Source organism: Saccharomyces paradoxus (assembly GCF_002079055.1).
Source record: "Saccharomyces paradoxus strain CBS432 chromosome XII sequence".
Lineage (NCBI taxonomy): Eukaryota > Fungi > Ascomycota > Saccharomycetes > Saccharomycetales > Saccharomycetaceae > Saccharomyces > Saccharomyces paradoxus.
The window spans coordinates 425,931-443,941 of record NC_047498.1 but is presented as its reverse complement, the minus strand read 5'-3'; the positions used below and the strand labels follow the sequence as shown (position 1 = coordinate 443,941).

Here is an 18,011-nt window from a genome sequence, read left to right as displayed (position 1 = left end):
AAACCAATATATATGTAGTATGTCCACATAAGTTAGTGGTGTATGATGTGTATGAGCTGTTGGTGAGTATCATTTACATTATTTCATTTTATCATTTTATGATTGCTATCCTTTATCAATATTTTTTTCAATATGTTTTTTTTTTTTCATTGCAAAGACGGGCTGAAAAAGAAGGGCTTTTACAGAGCTTCCCGAGCGCAAGAGAGTTTGCCCGGACAATTTGATTGATGGAGCAGTTTGATTTTTTTTATTTTTTGACCACCAGAGCGGCAAACATGAGCATATATTACCCACAGTAATAGTTGTTGAAGTCTTTAACCAGGGATACTTCATTCCGGTGGTTAGTCCAGACCATTCTCCATTAGACGATTTTCTCTTCTCCCAAGAATATCGAAAGAGACCATATTTTGCTGACATACCATGAATCCTATGAGAAAAAAAGTTTAACAGCGAAAATATTTGCAAGACAAATAGTTTTTTTTGAATATATGTCCACTGTCAACTAAAAATGTATTACGCGGTATAGTGAAAATTGTGTTGTTTTTTTCTTGAATATCTGAAAGAAATGCATAAACCTTTAGCTAAGCAGTAATGAACGTAATAAAGAAGCTAAAATCAAACGTGCACGCCGCTACTAATGTACAGTTCGTATACAAATACGTGTGGCTGTATCTATTGTAAAATAGAGGAAAGGCTAGTCACGCTGCTCAGACAGTGGTGTAGTTGAGTTAAAGATCCTATTAATTGAACATTGGGGCGTTAGTAATATATATGAGTAATATGAGTCGTCAGATTAAACATTTTGTAACTACCTGACTTATTATTATATTGGTCATAATCATGATGAACCATTCGGCGTGCGCTTTATATACCACTACTATATGATATAAGAAGATCAATAATAATTCATCATTATACTAAATACTAATTATCAACAAATGGCAACATGCTAAATGTTATGTTAATAGAAATGAAAAATAAAAGAGAATTATATAATATAAACTTCAATAAAAAACACAAATTTTTTTAGAGATATGAAATATATCGTATTCCATCAGAAAGGATCTTGGATGTGTTAATGACTGATAAGCATACCGTTAAAACTGTTACTTTACTTCCAGCCCGAACTAATTAGAATATTTAATTAATACGAATTTTCAATTTCTATGACTTGATTCGCCAACACATCCTTATGTTTCCGTTCCTTACCCAAGAATTATTTATATTCTTTTTAAGTATATATATAAATAAGCCCAAGTAAACTTTATTGCAACTCAAGAGTTTTTCACGGAAACACTTGGAAACAATAATATTCAAAGGGGTCATTATGCCAACTTAAAGAAGTATATATACACCTACTCTTATGAAGCTGAATGTACGGTACAGGGGGAACAGGCAACCATTTGAAAGTCTAATGCACTACCACAGTTATTCTCTATGGTTAAAACCGCGAAGTTGACCCCAATGGCGATCATAGGCAATCCATTCGGTTACAACTAAAACAAGAAAGTAGTAACCAGGTTTGGGTATTGCCCCTGCTTAAGCCCAACATGACAATCGACAATATGATATGAATAATTATGTTGTCATCGGAGTTTTCTGATTTTTATAGAATGAATTGGGCTTTGATTAGCCACTTAAGGCTCCAAATCTATACATTTCCGAGTCAAAAATTTCATTCAAAAGTCTAAATTATCATCCGCGTCGTGTATTCACAGTAAATATTATTTTAAAAGAATGTTCCTCCGCCTAAATATAAAAATCTCATTCAAACCCTTATAGTTATGTACAAAATAAAAGTTGTAGAAAAATCCATCCGTGCAAATGTTTAGCAAGATAACTGTTGGAATGAAATTCTAATATCATCTATTTAATATTATATTATAATATGCGGTGCAAGAGGATGGCATAAAGATTGAGAAACAGTCATCCAATCTAATGGAAGCTGAAATGCAAGGATTGATAATGTAATAGGATAATGAATGACAACGTATAAAAGGAAAGAAGATAAAGTAATAACACTATGTAGAACTATCGATTCCCTTTTGTGGATTCCTATATCCTCGAGGAGAACTTCTAGTATATTCTATATATGTAATATTATAGCCTTTAGTAACAATGGAATCCCGACAATTATCTAATTATTCACTTAATTCTCAATAACAGGTGCTTCTTCCCAAAGTTTGGCAAGGCCTTTAAAATGAATACTGATTGCAGTAACACTACAAATATTTTCAAGTCCTGCAACCCCTGAGACACAGTCTACAAGCAACAATTAGATTTTCGTGTAACTAAAGTTCTCGATCCTGCCCAATAAAGATGTCTTCACGGGGTCACTTGTGCTACAAAAATTAGTGTATGATTGCAGATTGTTGCTAGGGACATGGAATTCACCGAGCTCTTTCACTGAATAGAAACACCCAGCGTCATCGTCTTTGTGTTTACTAAGGTTAATTTCACTCAACAACAGCCAGTTGGAATAAAAAAGTTGTAACAATCAGTCGGTCCTTATCAGGATGAAGAGTGGTGAGGAACTCTTCAATCCCAGCTGTATTGCTGAGCCATCTGAGGGTAACAATGATATCATAATTAGGGATCTTCATTTTTCCCTATCAGTGAGTCAATATACGGCTACATGCATTACCCTAGTCATTCTTTTTACTCTCCTTTTATTCCCTTAAAAAAAGTTAATAAAGGAGCAAATTTAAAGAAAGGCTATATATATATCGGGGGAGTGTTTTACTGAACGAGCGATAAAAATCGATCGGAGATAACGGAGCGAAGAGAAAAAAAGAAAAGACAGAAGGCACCCTAGTCCTGACAACACCGATACCTTTAATTGTGCCAGCTTTATCGGTTTGCTATGGCGCTCTCAAAGTTCGGGACAGGGGAGTTATCGCGCAGACTAAGGACTTAGCAGGCACTGCAGGATTATATAGCTAATCAATACAAGGTGACTAAGACTGTTATACTGTGACTGTGGATACAGCATCATCGAAAGGATTGGCCACATAATCCTATATAGTAATATAATTTTTTCTTCCTCGTTTTAAATGTCGTTGTTTAAATAAGAATCCTGTTGATAATTAGTAATTAGTATTAATGAAGAAGAGGTGTTGATCTCCTTATAATATATAAGAGAGGTATATAAAACACACGCCGATTGGTTCATCTTAGGGATGACCAATATAATAATAGTCAGGCGGTTACGAAATGTTTAATCTGACGACGCACAATACTATATATATTACTACCACCCCAAGGTTCAACTAATAGATCTTTAGCTCGACCCCCGTAGTACTATCTGAACTGCTCGTATAACATTTAAATATTCTGCAATAAGAACAGTCATACCTAAACGTATACGAGGTGTACCCTAATATACGATAAAAGCATTCATTGTTACTATAGCAACTCAAGTTAACATCAACGACCACCTGTTCCAGCAAATCCACCATCTTTTATTGACTAGTGTGCACATTGTAGGTACTATCATTTACAAGCCAAGCAGGGGGCATAAGTTTTGAGAAACAGTCATAGAATCTAGTGGAAACCAAAATGCAAATATTGCTGGTATAGAATATGGAATGATGTCAAACGAAACACAATCATAATAATACAATATGTATAATTATGGATTCCTGTATCCTCGAAGAATATTTACGGGATATTCTGTATACCTAATATCGTCCCAAATAAAATAAAATCCAAACAATCGTCGGCAGATTCGTGTAAATCTTGTAAATCTTGTTAGGTGCCAGTGTTTTTCCCTGTTATGAGAATAAGGATGTGTATTAGTTTAAACACCTGCAATATCAAGAAGTCCTGGTCCTATAGTGTAGTGGTTATCACTTTCGGTTTTGATCCGGACAACCCCGGTTCGAATCCGGGTAGGACCTTCTTTTTGAAGGATGACGTGAGAATCCTTTGTGCTTGTACACTTTTTTTTATTTTTGGCTAGCCAATTGCTTTGAACGATATTTCCTGAAGAAGTTTAAATCCACTAAGGTTTTTCATTGTTACTGCAGAGGTGTTTTTCCATTCATCCTAAAATATGCATTGTTATTCCGTATTCCCCTGATCATTTTTAGTTGTCTCCGTTCGACCCTCATCGAAAAAACAGAAAACGCGTCAAGAACTACCACCAATTGCAAACAGGCAGTGAAATAAAACCACGGAGGGCAAAATATACAAGTGCATACTGATACAGTAATAGGCACAACAGCAATGACCAAAGACGCCGTGAATCTGGATACTTACACAGTCAATTTCATGCCCTTCTATACCGAGTACGAAGGACCAACTGGAGAGTTTAAGGATTATAAGTTCGAAGATACTGTTTACTTTCGAGGGAAGGAGCTGCAAAGGGAGAAGCTCGTTACAACTGCCAATAGCGATAGCACAACTGATACATTCAGTAATGGCGCCATCTTCTCGGGAAACACAATAATTGGCAAGGTAGTTTCGGTGAATAATTATGAAAGGGAGGGTACTAACCGCAACGAATTGGCGCGCTTACAAGAATTGATCTCCCTCATCGATGTCATCAACCAGTAAATATAAACATTACATATATTGCACGTAACTACTCGCTATATAGCATAAAACTAACCCAAAATTATTCATATGCGTTTCCCGGGGCCGAAGCGTTATTGCCGATATTCGGTAGCCGATTCCGCTGGCTTTTTTTTTTTTGAACGAGGCAAAAAAGTTTCGTGACTGAACTTCTTCGTCACTGGTTTTGTTGATAATTTTTATCGTTTTTTACTTCGAGATTGAAAACAGTGTTCTGAATTTTGGCAACGATATCGCACCGCACGTTTAGCCTGATCGAACCTTATATATACCTCTACCTTAGAATATTTATATATATATATATATAGTGTTCAAATTCTGAATTGTGTGTCTCCGCGATTGGTGATTGTTAAATACAAACAGAAAATAGAAAAGTAAATCAATATAATAATAAAGTATGACAATCAAGGAACATAAAGTGGTTCATGAAGCCCACAACGTAAAGGCTCTTAAAGCTCCTCAACATTTTTACAACAGTCAACCCGGCAAGGGTTACGTTAGTGATATGCAACATTATCAAGAAATGTATCAACAATCTATCAATGAGCCAGAAAAATTCTTTGATAAGATGGCTAAGGAATATTTGCATTGGGATGCTCCATACACCAAAGTTCAATCCGGTTCATTAAACAATGGTGATGTTGCATGGTTTTTAAATGGTAAATTGAATGCCTCTTACAACTGTGTTGACAGACACGCCTTTGCCAATCCCGACAAGCCAGCTTTGATCTACGAAGCTGATGATGAATCCGACAACAAAATTATCACATTTGGTGAATTACTAAGAAAAGTTTCCCAGATTGCTGGCGTCTTGCAAAGCTGGGGTGTTAAGAAAGGTGACACAGTTGCTATCTATTTACCAATGATTCCAGAAGCAGTCATTGCTATGTTGGCTGTAGCTCGTATTGGTGCTATTCACTCTGTTGTCTTTGCTGGGTTCTCCGCTGGTTCGTTGAAAGATCGTGTGGTTGACGCTAATTCCAAAGTGGTCATCACTTGTGATGAAGGTAAAAGAGGTGGTAAGACCATCAACACCAAGAAGATTGTTGACGAAGGTTTAAACGGAGTCGATTTAGTTTCCCGTATCTTGGTCTTTCAAAGAACTGGTACTGAAGGTATCCCAATGAAGGCTGGTAGAGATTACTGGTGGCACGAAGAAGCTGCCAAGCAAAGAACTTACCTGCCTCCTGTCTCATGCGATGCCGAAGATCCTCTATTTTTATTATACACATCCGGTTCCACTGGTTCTCCAAAGGGTGTCGTTCACACTACGGGTGGTTATTTATTAGGTGCCGCTTTAACAACCAGATACGTTTTCGACATTCACCCAGAAGATGTCCTCTTTACTGCAGGTGACGTCGGCTGGATTACTGGTCACACTTATGCCCTATATGGTCCATTAACCTTGGGTACCGCTACAATAATTTTTGAATCCACTCCTGCCTACCCAGATTATGGCAGATATTGGAGAATCATTCAACGTCATAAGGCAACCCATTTCTATGTCGCTCCAACCGCACTAAGATTAATCAAGCGTGTAGGTGAAGCTGAAATTGCCAAATATGATACTTCCTCATTACGTGTATTAGGTTCCGTCGGTGAACCAATATCTCCAGACTTATGGGAATGGTATCATGAAAAAGTGGGTAACAAGAACTGTGTCATTTGTGACACCATGTGGCAAACAGAATCTGGTTCCCATTTAATTGCTCCTTTAGCAGGTGCTGTTCCAACAAAGCCTGGTTCTGCTACCGTACCATTCTTTGGTATCAACGCTTGTATCATTGATCCTGTTACAGGTGTAGAATTAGAAGGAAATGACGTAGAAGGTGTCCTTGCCGTTAAATCCCCATGGCCATCCATGGCTAGATCTGTTTGGAACCACCACGATCGTTATATGGATACTTACTTGAAACCTTACCCTGGTCACTATTTCACAGGCGACGGTGCTGGTAGGGACCATGATGGCTACTACTGGATCAGGGGTAGAGTTGACGATGTCGTAAATGTTTCTGGTCATAGGTTATCCACATCAGAAATTGAAGCATCTATTTCCAATCACGAAAACGTTTCAGAAGCTGCTGTTGTTGGTATCCCAGATGAATTGACCGGCCAAACCGTTGTTGCATATGTTTCTCTAAAAGATGGTTATCTACAAAACAATGCTACTGAAGGCGATGCTGAACATATTACACCAGACAATTTACGTAGAGAGTTAATCTTACAAGTTAGAGGTGAAATTGGTCCTTTCGCCTCACCAAAAACCATTATTCTAGTAAGAGACCTACCAAGAACAAGGTCAGGAAAGATTATGAGAAGAGTTTTAAGGAAAGTTGCTTCTAACGAGGCCGAACAACTAGGTGATCTAACCACTTTGGCCAACCCAGAAGTTGTTCCTGCCATCATTTCTGCTGTGGAGAACCAATTTTTTTCTCAAAAAAAGAAATAACTTCTTAATTGAGAAAAATTTCATAATGAGATAAAATTTCCATCCTTTTCTATTTTCTATTTTCCCAACCTTTGCTCTATTCAGTTATAAAATTACTATTTATCCATCAGTTCAAAATACAAGATGTTTTACTGATCTGCTAAGAAAGCGAAAATACAAAGACTTTATGCACTTGGTGATATACATATATATATATATATCCATTTTTTACGCACCTTATTATATATATTATATCTAAATACAATCTAGTTATTCGTAGACAGTCCCTCCTCCCCTTTATCCGTGTACTGGGGAATAAAAATGTATTATTACGGAGTTCTTCGCTCCGGATAGCGTAAAAGGATATTACCGCCTCCAGAAACTCGGGGTTAATTGAATAAAGTACCTAATGAGTTATTGTTCTTTGTACGCGCTGGATGTATACCAGAGTCTGATGTATCTCGAGGAGGTTACGAGAAAATCTGAGACCTCCGACGTTCATGTTGCAAAATGCGCTGACTTTCCGCGGCGCTATTTGGCACAAAACTCGGGAGAAGACTTCACCGTCGGTGTTATAAAAGCTCGTCTTTATTGTTTTCTCCGTATGCATGCATACGTCGAGGAACTACTATATCTTTTTTTACCTTTTCTATATCTATATTTTTTGGGGCCGAAATTTACTTGAGGTGAATTATATTTACATCAAAGTCTGTAGCTTAGAGGAAGGTAAAAAACTAGTACCAGTACTCATTTAATATTTTTCTGTTACGTAGCGTTTACTAACTCTACATGTGGCCTGATCGAAAATCTACCATTTTTGTATGCCGGAACGATTTTCTAATACTACAATAAATGAACCAGGATGTCTCTTACTCTGGGTGCCGCTATTTACATTGCATTAAAACCTATATTTAAAATATACACCATTATGCTTGTTGGCTATTTGCTAGCTAAGTTCGATATTGTTTCTATGGAAAATGCTAAAGGCATATCAAATATGGTTGTTAATGCTATTTTGCCTTGTTTGACCTTTAACAAAATTGTATCCAATATTTCATGGAGGGATATCAAGGAGATTGGAGTGATCATACTTTCTGCCTTCATTTTGTTTGTTCTAGGTGCCACCGGCGCCTTATTTACTACATTTGCTACAACTGTACCTAAAAAGTTCTTCTGGGGCCTCATATTTGCCGGTTTCTTCCCAAATATATCAGATTTACCTATTGCTTATATTCAGAGCATGGGAAATGGCTCTATCTTTACTGCCGATGAAGCTGATAAAGGAGTTGCTTATTCGTGTATCTTTCTATTCATTCAAAGTTTCCTAATGATGAATTTTGGAATGTGGAGAGTGGTCGGGCTTGATTTTAGAGATACAGAAGAATCAGATAGCGAGAATATTACTCCGTCAGCAAGCCCCGCCAACGATGATTACAAACCTACTGGACTGACAAAGTTACCAAATATCGCACGTCCTACAAATACCTATCAATCGGAGGATACGAGAAATAATAGCGATTTGTCTTGTAACTCTATCACTACAAATGAAATGACACCACGGGCATATTGCGAAGATTTTACTGGCCACATCAAACCTTATAAAGGGTCAACTCTTCGAGGATCGATTGGTGCAGCCTTTAAAGTTGAAAATGATCTTCCACATGCTGAAATATATAGGGTTTCCTCAACTTATTCAAGTCCAGGTGCCTTGGAGTTCTCGCGAATGGATGACAATTCCTTCTCATACAGTCTTATATCAAAAAATAGCGGTGGCAGAAGTACTATAAGGAAAAGGAAAGCAGATATGAGTGAATTGATTTCAAAATACAGTGCTGCCGAAAAAATAAGACAAGGAGAATTAGATTTATCAAGGCCACTCTCCTTGACTGAAGAAGTTGGAAGCAGGAATGCAAGTATTGGTAATGTGTGCACTGATACTACCGACAGAAATTCTACAGAAGAAGAAAATTGTACTAGCGGTTATAGTAATGAGAAGCGCGGCCTCTCTGTGTTTCTAGAAAAACACAATCTTAAATGGTTACAGTACTTCATCATAAACTGCCTGAGGCCAGCATCTCTAGGGGCAATACTAGGCATTTTTTGTGCATTAATTCCCTGGGTTAAGGCGTGCTTCGTAACAACATATGTTCATGTTCATAAGGCGCCTGACGGAGAACCCGTTCTGAATTTCCTAATGGATTTCACAGAATATATTGGAAATGCGTGTGTTCCATTGGGGCTGTTATTACTGGGTGGAACCTTGGCAAGATTAGAAATTCAGTCATTGCCACCCGGATTTATTAAATCCGCATTATTGATGACATGCTTTCGATTGATCGTCATTCCCATCATTGGCGTCCTATGGGTAAATAAATTGTACTCAATCGATTGGCTAGATACGCGCATAGGAAAATTTGACATGATATTAACATGGTCCATGCCGAGTGCTACTGCTCAAGTATATTTCACAGCCTTTTATACCCCGGCATGTGGTGATCATATCCAAATGAACTGTTTGTCAGTCTTATTTGTTATACAGTATGCAATTCTTTTCATCACTGTGGCATTTGTTGTTACATATACTTTAAAGGTTGATTTAAAGGTTTGATTAATTCTGTAGGCCTACAAGTATATACAAGAGTAGCTGATTATAAATTTACATATTCTCTTTTTCAATGATAGTGATATCTTTCAATCGCCTAGTTATTCGTTGTATTTCTTTTTGGGGTATTGTGGGTAAGGTTGTGGGGAACCCGCGTAAGTTTTATTTATAGCAGTCCGATCACGGTATTGTTGATTTGAAGAGAACTTCATATGTAAAAAAGAAGTTGCAATGGCACTAGAGTAGAGGAGGATGCTAAGCTCAAAGCAACTAATAGAGAACTTGATAAGATACAAATTTCATAAGACACCATACACTCGGAGCTCAATATGGCCTTTTAAAAGGAATTCGGCGGTAATAATACTATTATTCATTGGAATGAAGGGCGAACTACGAGTGCTTTTAACTAAACGTTCAAGGACATTGAGGAGCTTCTCGGGTGATGTTTCATTTCCTGGCGGTAAGGCTGATTTTATCCAAGAAACATTTGAAAGCGTAGCCAGGAGGGAAGCTGAAGAGGAGATCGGATTACCACACGATCCCGAGGTCTTGCATAAGGAGTTCGGAATGAGACTAGACAATTTAGTTATGGATATGCCATGCTACCTATCAAGAACATTTTTGAGTGTTAAGCCAATGGTGTGTTTTCTTTACAAAGATAAGCTAGAAAAAGGTGAGGATAAATACGAAGTTCCCTTAGACATCTGTAAGTTTTTTGGTAAGCTTAATCCTGGGGAAACATCTTCTTTATTCTCTGTGCCACTCAATGACTTAATCGTACATCTTCTTCCTGAAGGAGATGAAGATGTTAAAAATTATCGAGCAGAGTATTTTGAGCGGAAGGAGTATAAACTTAATTGGGGTGGAATAAGATGGTTGATCATGCATTATCATTTCCATGTAGCAAATATAAACGAAATGCCATGGTTGCAAATCATAGAAGATTTATCAAGTTCAGACGAAGACGGCGTTGATGGGGCCATTTTCAGATTCAGGGACTTATGGGGATTGACATGCAAAATGTTATTTGATGTTTCATGTATAGCTAACGGATTAATGAACGAAAAGTTGAAAAGAGAACTAGGACACGAAGATTTAATAGTTGGACTGCACGACTATGGTAATCAAATGCAACCAAGCGGAAGAAGTGAATGGGAAGTTGGTATGATCAACGGTGACAGGAAGTTAAAATATAGCGATGTGATTCCTGAATACTATATGAAACACCTGCTAGAGCGCCGGTCCCTTTGGTAAAAATAAGCTGTAATATTATGCCTTGCCAAAAATACTCTTAATGAAATTCAAGATGAGAAAAAGAATTATTAGATATTGTTACTCAATAGGAAAAAAAGGTCTTTAATGAGGAATGATCAATGATCAATTATGAAACCTTTACCAAAAAAAAAAACTACACACTTGCACATTTCAGAAGGAGAAGAAAGGAGAAAAATTTAAAAGTAAATTAGAAGTCATTTATTTTTTATTGCTTAAATAAAACAAAATGATATGTCATATTCTCGATTGGATGTCAACCCAATTATATTTTTTGGTTTGCCAGCATCATCTTCACTTGCAAATTATATAGTAAATAACCAATTAAAATAATAATAGTAATAGAAACAGAAAGTAGAACACTGTTATTGGATTCTTTCAGTTGGAATTATTCATATATAAGGTTTAAGCCAAAGATGGCAAGTTAGAAACGTCAATGTTACGGTTCTTTTGAACGGTATTAGCAGAGTTAGCAGTGTTAGCAGTGTTGTTACCCTTTCTAGCGCCTCTACCACCACGACGGTTGTTGAAGTTGTTTCTGTTGTTGTTGTTGTTGTTGTTGTTGTTTCTGTCACCAAAGTTCTTTCTGGTGTTGGATTCAACAAAAGTGGCATCAAATTCCAAATACTCCTTGGTCTTCAATTGCTTGGATTTAACGTTCTTGACCTTGGTGGCTGGAGCGTAAGCTTCCTTTTCAGCAGCTTCAATTCTTTCAGCGTCTAATTCAACCTTCTTAGCTTCTGGAACCTTGTTGAATTGGTTGTTAGCTTGTTGGTTCAAGTAGTCTTGCAAAGACAATTGAGTGGTCTTTTGCTTACCAGCGTCTTCAGCTTCTTCGGCGTCTTCGGCAATTTCAGCAGCAGCGTCGGCTTGGGCTTCCTTTTCAGCGCTCAATTCCTTCTTGTCATCACCCCAACCTTGGTTAACCTTCTTCTTGGTGTCAGTCTTACCAGTTCTAGAGTGACGGTCAGTGGCCTTTCTAGTGTTGGACTTCTTGGTTGCGGCAGAGTCAGTGACGTCCTTTGATTTGTTGTTTCTTCTACCAGCGGTCTTGTCTCTGATAGCACCCTCATTACCGGAAGGTCTTGGTCTGTTCTTTCTGGCCTTAGATGGGTCAGCGGATGGAGGTGGGACGTCAGCTTTCTTGGAGGAAGTGTTGCTCTTGACGATTTCCTTTGGTGGCAAAACCACAACGTCAGCGTCTTCGACGTCGTTACCTAACAAATCAAATGGGTTGGACATTGAGAATAAAAATGTGTATGCTTTCTTGGTTTATTTCTACTTCACCTCTAAAAGAATTCTGTGGGGGAAGAGAAATTTGCAAAGAGATAACTTCTAATTTAAAACTATGAAGCAGAAAGAAAAAAATTTCTATGATGAAGCAAGCAAACAAGTGAAACAAGCCAAGGAAGAAAGAAGAGCAAAGGGGATATCAACTCAAAATCAAATATTACAAGGAAAATACTATATAATTTCTTTACTCAGTTAGGGCTTCGTCTACGCAACGATGATATCAAATTGAAAAAAAATTTCTTTTTGCGTTGGTGCGAACTTTTGGGAACACTTTCCATTCCAATAATTTCACTTTTTTATCATTCTAAACGTATATGTTACCCGCTTAATATGATAGTCATGATAGCGCCACATTTTGAACGGCTGATAATTGGTATCACGTGATAATGAGCGGCTTTAAAGCGGAGTAAGCTCTTTTTTTCTGAGGCAATAAGGGGATGATGATCAGATAGTGAGGAGGAGGAAAACTCTGGATTAAATGTGTATTACGATTTTATTATAGCTACGAAACTTTTGCTGATTAAGCAACAATAAGCAAGATCGAGTTGAGTGGAAGAAAAACAGCAATAACATACAAAGTATACGTCTTAAAGAATGACCATTGATGGCACGGGGCAATCTAAGGAGGCGCTGCAAGATGAACGGTTAAACACTGGGTCTGATAAGGTCTACCAAAATTATATGATGCCTGCTTTGGAACTCTACGATGCTAAGGTTTCCATAAACCATTGGCAATTACGGGATTGTATCAAACCGGGATCAATGAATCAGAGCAAACTGTACTATATCTACGATCATTCGATAAGAGTACTAGATACGGATTCTTCCGCGTTGAGGTCGCCAGTAAGGCGACATAATTCTATTCAACCAAGCAACAGTGGTAAAAACTCCAATGAAAGGGCGTCTACAAGGGGATCCAAGGCAACAGGCTCGTTTATTTCCAGAAATTTACATGTTCCTTCCGAGAAACTGGTAGAGTTCAACTTCAAGCCAAGATGTTTCACTGAATTAAATGGGCTGACTGTTTGTGGTGGCCTCATCGGTTCTGATGATAAGGGGTTTCCTTCTAATTGGAACCGTTTAGCTCAAGATGCAAATATTGCGTTACCTCCGCCTTCTCAACCGATTAACATTTCCAAAAACATTAGTTTCCCGATAAACTCACATTATTCGAATCCTAATATCTGGAAAGGTATTGTGGAGTTCTATAATCAAGAAACTGAAACGATGATGACGTTTACCTTGGGCCAGTTTATTAATAACTGTGTCACACTTTATGACAGGGCTTCTACGCAGTTTGATCTTTTCGCTTGTAATAATGATGGTCATCTTTATCAATGCGACGTGAGTAACAGGGATGTAACACTAGTGAAGCGTTATGCGGATTTAAAGTTCCCTTTGAACAACGCTTCCTTGTCACATGATGGTCAAATGATGGTGGTGTCTGGTGATTCCAATAAATTTGCTGTTTACAACCAAAATGAATTAACCAACCAATTTTCCTTACATTATGACAACCATCCTACTTGGGGTAGTTCTGCCCATCGCTTTAGACGGATACCACGATTTGCATTGCCTGATGAATCAGAATATACTGAAAACATATATGAAGCGCCAAATTCAGACCATGGGTTTTATAACTGCTTTTCCGAGAACGACTTGCAATTTGCAACAGTATTCCAAAATGGTACTTGCGCAGTTTATGATATCAGAAATATGGCTACTCCCATGGCAGAAATTAGTTCAACTAGACCACATTCTCATAACGGCGCATTTAGAGTCTGTAGGTTCAGTTATGGCCTAGATGATTTATTATTCATTTCTGAACACCAAGGCAGAGTACACGTTGTAGATACAAGAAACTATGTTAACCACCAAGTTATTGTGATTCCTGACAAAGTTAATATGGAATATATAAACGAACAGAAGCATAATACAAATCCGAAATTCACTACGAATAGTAACAACGGAAATGATGGTAACGATAGCAAAAATGAATTCCAAGAGGCGGATTACCGTTCTTTATCGAGAAGAAGGTTTTCATTGCCTTCTTTGCCGAATGTATCAACAGAACCATGGATTACTATGGCCCAAAGGATCCCAAAAAAGTATTTGGAACCGCAAATTCTACCTTTTCCGAAAGTCATGGATAAAATTAGTAACGAATCAGTCCTCTTTTCTTCACAAAGTAATTCATCAAGTGATATGTCTCATCCATACAAGAGACGATGTTCATTTAGGGTAAGAAGAGTATCGACCTCGGCACCAACTGCTGATTCTTCCAATAACGATGCCAACACAAGACTCGGCTCTCCTGCTACTGATTCTACCGCAACTTCGTCGTCAAATTCTGCACCTCAAAATTTAATTGACCCATTAATTCTTTCTCACCAGCAAGCTAACAATGATGTTTTTGAAGATGATGAGTATTATGAGGCTTACAATGATGTTCACTCAACATATCGTGTTTCTTCAGATTATCATGGTCTTTCAGCAAGAGCTTTTGAAAGTTTTCTCAGACCACCTTCAACACCAGACTTACCGTCAGATAATGACAATTTCACTACTAATAGTAGGAGTAATAGAGGCACATCAAATTTTTTGAGAAGGCCGGTGATTACAACTCAAGAAAGTAATGAATTCTTAGAGGAAAACAATATATCAGGTATTGATTGGGTTGAAGACAGAAATGGGAGCTCTTTGATTATAGGTACCGATTACGGCATTATGAGGTGGAATATTAATTCATGGGCAAGAAGAAGTTTTTCTAGTTATGACTTATGCTGAACTTCTGCCATCCATATATTTTGATTTTAATTTACCCTTTCGTTACTCATAAAAAAACAGGTTGTTATTCATTCCTTGATAATTTTAGGTTTTATTCATTTTGATACGCATTTTTTTACTTTTTGGCTATTTAGGTAAGTAAATACTCGACACATATTCTAGTCGGATAATAGTAATAATATTTATCTTCCTTCCTCTAATTTTGTATCTATCAGCCCAATTAAAAAAACATTACTATTCATTCCATTTAGCTAACTCTGTTTCATCCATAGAAATTGGCTGATCAATTTTGTTGATGTTGATATCACTGCATAATCCACATTTCTCCACAATGATAGTCTCTAAATCGTTCAAATTATGTTTGTTTTTGGCCTTTAGGAATTTTTCCGTCTTCTGTCTTAAGTTATAATCATTTGAATTTAATATTACCCTGATTAAACAGTTCCAGTGAAAACAGTGGCCACAGGGGAAAACAATGAACTTTTTGATCTGTAAAAATCCACCGCACTCATCACAAGATTTACCTGGTTCTAAAATCCTGTAGATCTCATTAAATTTGGAAATTTCTGTATTTATTTCCACCTTCAAATTCTTAGAATTTATTATGTCTTCCGAAATCTCGTTCATTTTCATATTGTGATTCTCTAAAAACTTAATCAATTCTTCTTTCAAGTTAGCGATCGTAGTATACTCGTTGAAAAACGGCAAAAGGTCTTTAATTGTTAAAACTTCATTGGAATCATTTAAAATTGTTCGAATTAATTGCTTTATATCTATGTCTTTCATTGAAAGTAATAAGTATTTTGCAATTTTCAACCATAATCTTTTTCTTAGTTTATAATCCTCTATAAGAACCTCATCATTCACAATTATTTTACAATCATCGATCAAATTGTTTTCTAATGCTAAGTCAATAGCATCCTCGAATAGGTTTAAACGTGTTAAAAGAAAAATGGATGCTTTTGTTTTCTTGAATTTTAAAGATAATCGCAGTTGGAAATTTAGATCAAATCTGTTTTCATTTGATCTCATGAATTTAATTATATCATTTTCTAGTATCATATCGCCTTTTGGATCGGTAATCATCATGTAAAGGATCGAATTGTATATTATTGGATTACACATTTTCGGGACTTCCTTAACGCACCACTTCAAATATGTCAGTGAGTAATTTTCAGGATATTCTGATAAGTTAGTAATCAGTTTGGAGTTATTTTGCCAATTTGTGAAAGATTTTAGAATTGTTGGAATTAATTTGTTTGGATCTAAATCTTTGATTTTCATCCACGTTGACACAGTAGCCTCTGGCGAGTTCAATAAGAGAATCAAAGAGTATTTATAAACTAGATCATGATCATTTATTGTCAGCAAAATTTTCAAGGACTCATACCAATTGCCTTGGTCAATCCAAAATGATAATAAAAATTTCATATCGTTAATTAACTTAGCAAAAATTAGTAATTCATTTTGCCGATTTTGTTTAGACATTATCTGATAAACGGTTTCATTATCGAGCGTTTCTAAATGGCTTTCCAAAAACTTTGTTAGTTCATTCGATTTCTCCTTGAGGTTCAGATTCCAATTCAGTAAACTGTCCTCATCAGCGGAGGCTGGCTTAATTGTGTTTATCTTTAATTCAATGTCATTCAATTGCTTCATGAAATTCCAAACAATCCAACTTGACAAAACAACTTGGGTTGATTTCCAGGGAACATTATCTAACTGTTTTATCAATATCACATTCAAGTCATTGTAATCTTTTATTTGGAGAAAATCTAATGCGATTTCGCCGAAATGTGACAGGTCTTTAATGCTTCCCAAGGTCTGAGCAGCTGAATGAAAATCCTTAGCAGTATGAAACAGGTACATTGCTTTCGAGAATTTTATAGTTTCCATTTCCCTCACTGTTAGCCCTTTCAATGAAAGGGCTTTGTCGAATTTATTATCTTGAACTAACAAATTCCATACCGAACTAGATTCATTCTCGATGATTAGTTCAAAAACATTTATGTTGGAGAAACACCAGAACGTTTCTTTCACCGGATCTCTTACTAGGCCCAGAAATTTTTCATTGCTATCAGTGTCGGAGTTAGTAAACTGATGTCTCGGTATAGCTTCATGAAACACTATGTCGTTATTTAGTTGACTCACCATCGTAACCGTGTCTTTTCTCAAAAGCAGAATGTGGAAAGCAGTCAAAACTATATCCTTAATAAGGTGATCCTTATCATTCTGATAATCAGGTAGCTCGAAATTAAGTAGAACTTTCGATGACGATAAGAATTTTCCAAGGTTATTAGAAGAATCAGGTTCTTTTTCCATTTGCCTTTCTTTTAAGTCGCCAAAGACAATGCCACTGGATGTGACCCAAGCGAAGAGCCCATTATACGAATCAAATTTCTTTATAGCGTGATGTTTTAACCTTTCAAATTGCTCAGATTCATCCGGTAATACTAAAGGAAATTTCATATTCGTTACGTCTCTCCAGTATAAGATATTGTCTTTCACAGTTAATAGCAGAGAACCTTCCCAATACGCAACGCCATCAATTCCACCAGAGAGTTTCTTGTTTTCATACCACAGCTTCGTGATTATATCCTTTCCCGTCCACTCGACTCGGTACAGCTTGGCCGTCTTCTTGATCCCCATCAAGAAGGTGGTTTCGTTGATCCAATGTAACGAGCTAAGATCGAGATTTTTGATTTTGTTTAGTTGAGTGAATTCGCCATCCTTTAACAACATATACCGACCAAAGTTGGTTCGAATAAAAATGATACTACCCATCGGTGAAACGTAGACATTCATTATAGATTCTAGTTCCTTACTTAATGGGCAGTCAAAGTGATTGACGATAGCTGGATCTTGTAAATTTATTTTGTAAACTGTCCGTTGTGTCGTTACTATAAGTTGATCATTGGAGACTTTTAAATGCGTAAGTTCTGTGTTTCCTGTGAGGAATTGTAACTGAACTTCCTCTATACGTGTTTTTATCATTATATTCCTGTAGTTTCTCTTTTTATTTCTCAATAAACGTTTAACTTTTGGCTTTTCTAA

The 18,011-nt window shown here is 36.9% G+C and overlaps 7 protein-coding genes and 1 non-coding gene across 8 annotated transcripts; 6 read left to right on the top strand and 2 right to left on the bottom strand.

The window, feature by feature from the left end:
- The first annotated feature begins 3,827 nt into the window (after window positions 1-3,827).
- Window positions 3,828-3,899, top strand: SPAR_Ltrna6Q. Its single transcript has one exon. It is a non-coding gene; the product is annotated as a tRNA-Gln (tRNA).
- A 328-nt stretch (window positions 3,900-4,227) lies between these two features.
- Window positions 4,228-4,557, top strand: RNH203 (Rnh203p; the record flags this gene model as incomplete). Its single annotated transcript, XM_033912032.1, has 1 exon — window positions 4,228-4,557. One exon carries the CDS (start codon window positions 4,228-4,230, stop codon window positions 4,555-4,557), a length of 330 nt encoding a protein of 109 aa, XP_033767923.1.
- Window positions 4,558-4,972: 415 nt separating this feature from the next.
- Window positions 4,973-7,024, top strand: ACS2 (acetate--CoA ligase ACS2; the record flags this gene model as incomplete). The annotated part of the gene is made up of 1 exon (XM_033912031.1): window positions 4,973-7,024. The coding sequence occupies one exon, from the start codon at window positions 4,973-4,975 to the stop codon at window positions 7,022-7,024; it is 2,052 nt and encodes a 683-aa protein (XP_033767922.1).
- Window positions 7,025-7,865: 841 nt separating this feature from the next.
- Window positions 7,866-9,611, top strand: SPAR_L02000 (uncharacterized protein; the record flags this gene model as incomplete). Its single annotated transcript, XM_033912030.1, has 1 exon — window positions 7,866-9,611. The coding sequence occupies one exon, from the start codon at window positions 7,866-7,868 to the stop codon at window positions 9,609-9,611; it is 1,746 nt and encodes a 581-aa protein (XP_033767921.1).
- A 372-nt stretch (window positions 9,612-9,983) lies between these two features.
- On the top strand, window positions 9,984-10,859 carry PCD1 (8-oxo-dGTP diphosphatase; the record flags this gene model as incomplete). Its single annotated transcript, XM_033912029.1, has 1 exon — window positions 9,984-10,859. The coding sequence occupies one exon, from the start codon at window positions 9,984-9,986 to the stop codon at window positions 10,857-10,859; it is 876 nt and encodes a 291-aa protein (XP_033767920.1).
- Window positions 10,860-11,282: 423 nt separating this feature from the next.
- Window positions 11,283-12,119, bottom strand: STM1 (Stm1p; the record flags this gene model as incomplete). Its single annotated transcript, XM_033912028.1, has 1 exon — window positions 11,283-12,119. The coding sequence occupies one exon, from the start codon at window positions 12,117-12,119 to the stop codon at window positions 11,283-11,285; it is 837 nt and encodes a 278-aa protein (XP_033767919.1).
- Window positions 12,120-12,764: 645 nt separating this feature from the next.
- GID11 (Gid11p) lies at window positions 12,765-14,957 on the top strand (the record flags this gene model as incomplete). The annotated part of the gene is made up of 1 exon (XM_033912027.1): window positions 12,765-14,957. One exon carries the CDS (start codon window positions 12,765-12,767, stop codon window positions 14,955-14,957), a length of 2,193 nt encoding a protein of 730 aa, XP_033767918.1.
- Window positions 14,958-15,191: 234 nt separating this feature from the next.
- On the bottom strand, window positions 15,192-17,951 carry PEP3 (tethering complex subunit PEP3; the record flags this gene model as incomplete). The annotated part of the gene is made up of 1 exon (XM_033912026.1): window positions 15,192-17,951. One exon carries the CDS (start codon window positions 17,949-17,951, stop codon window positions 15,192-15,194), a length of 2,760 nt encoding a protein of 919 aa, XP_033767917.1.
- Between the last annotated feature and the right edge of the window lie 60 nt (window positions 17,952-18,011).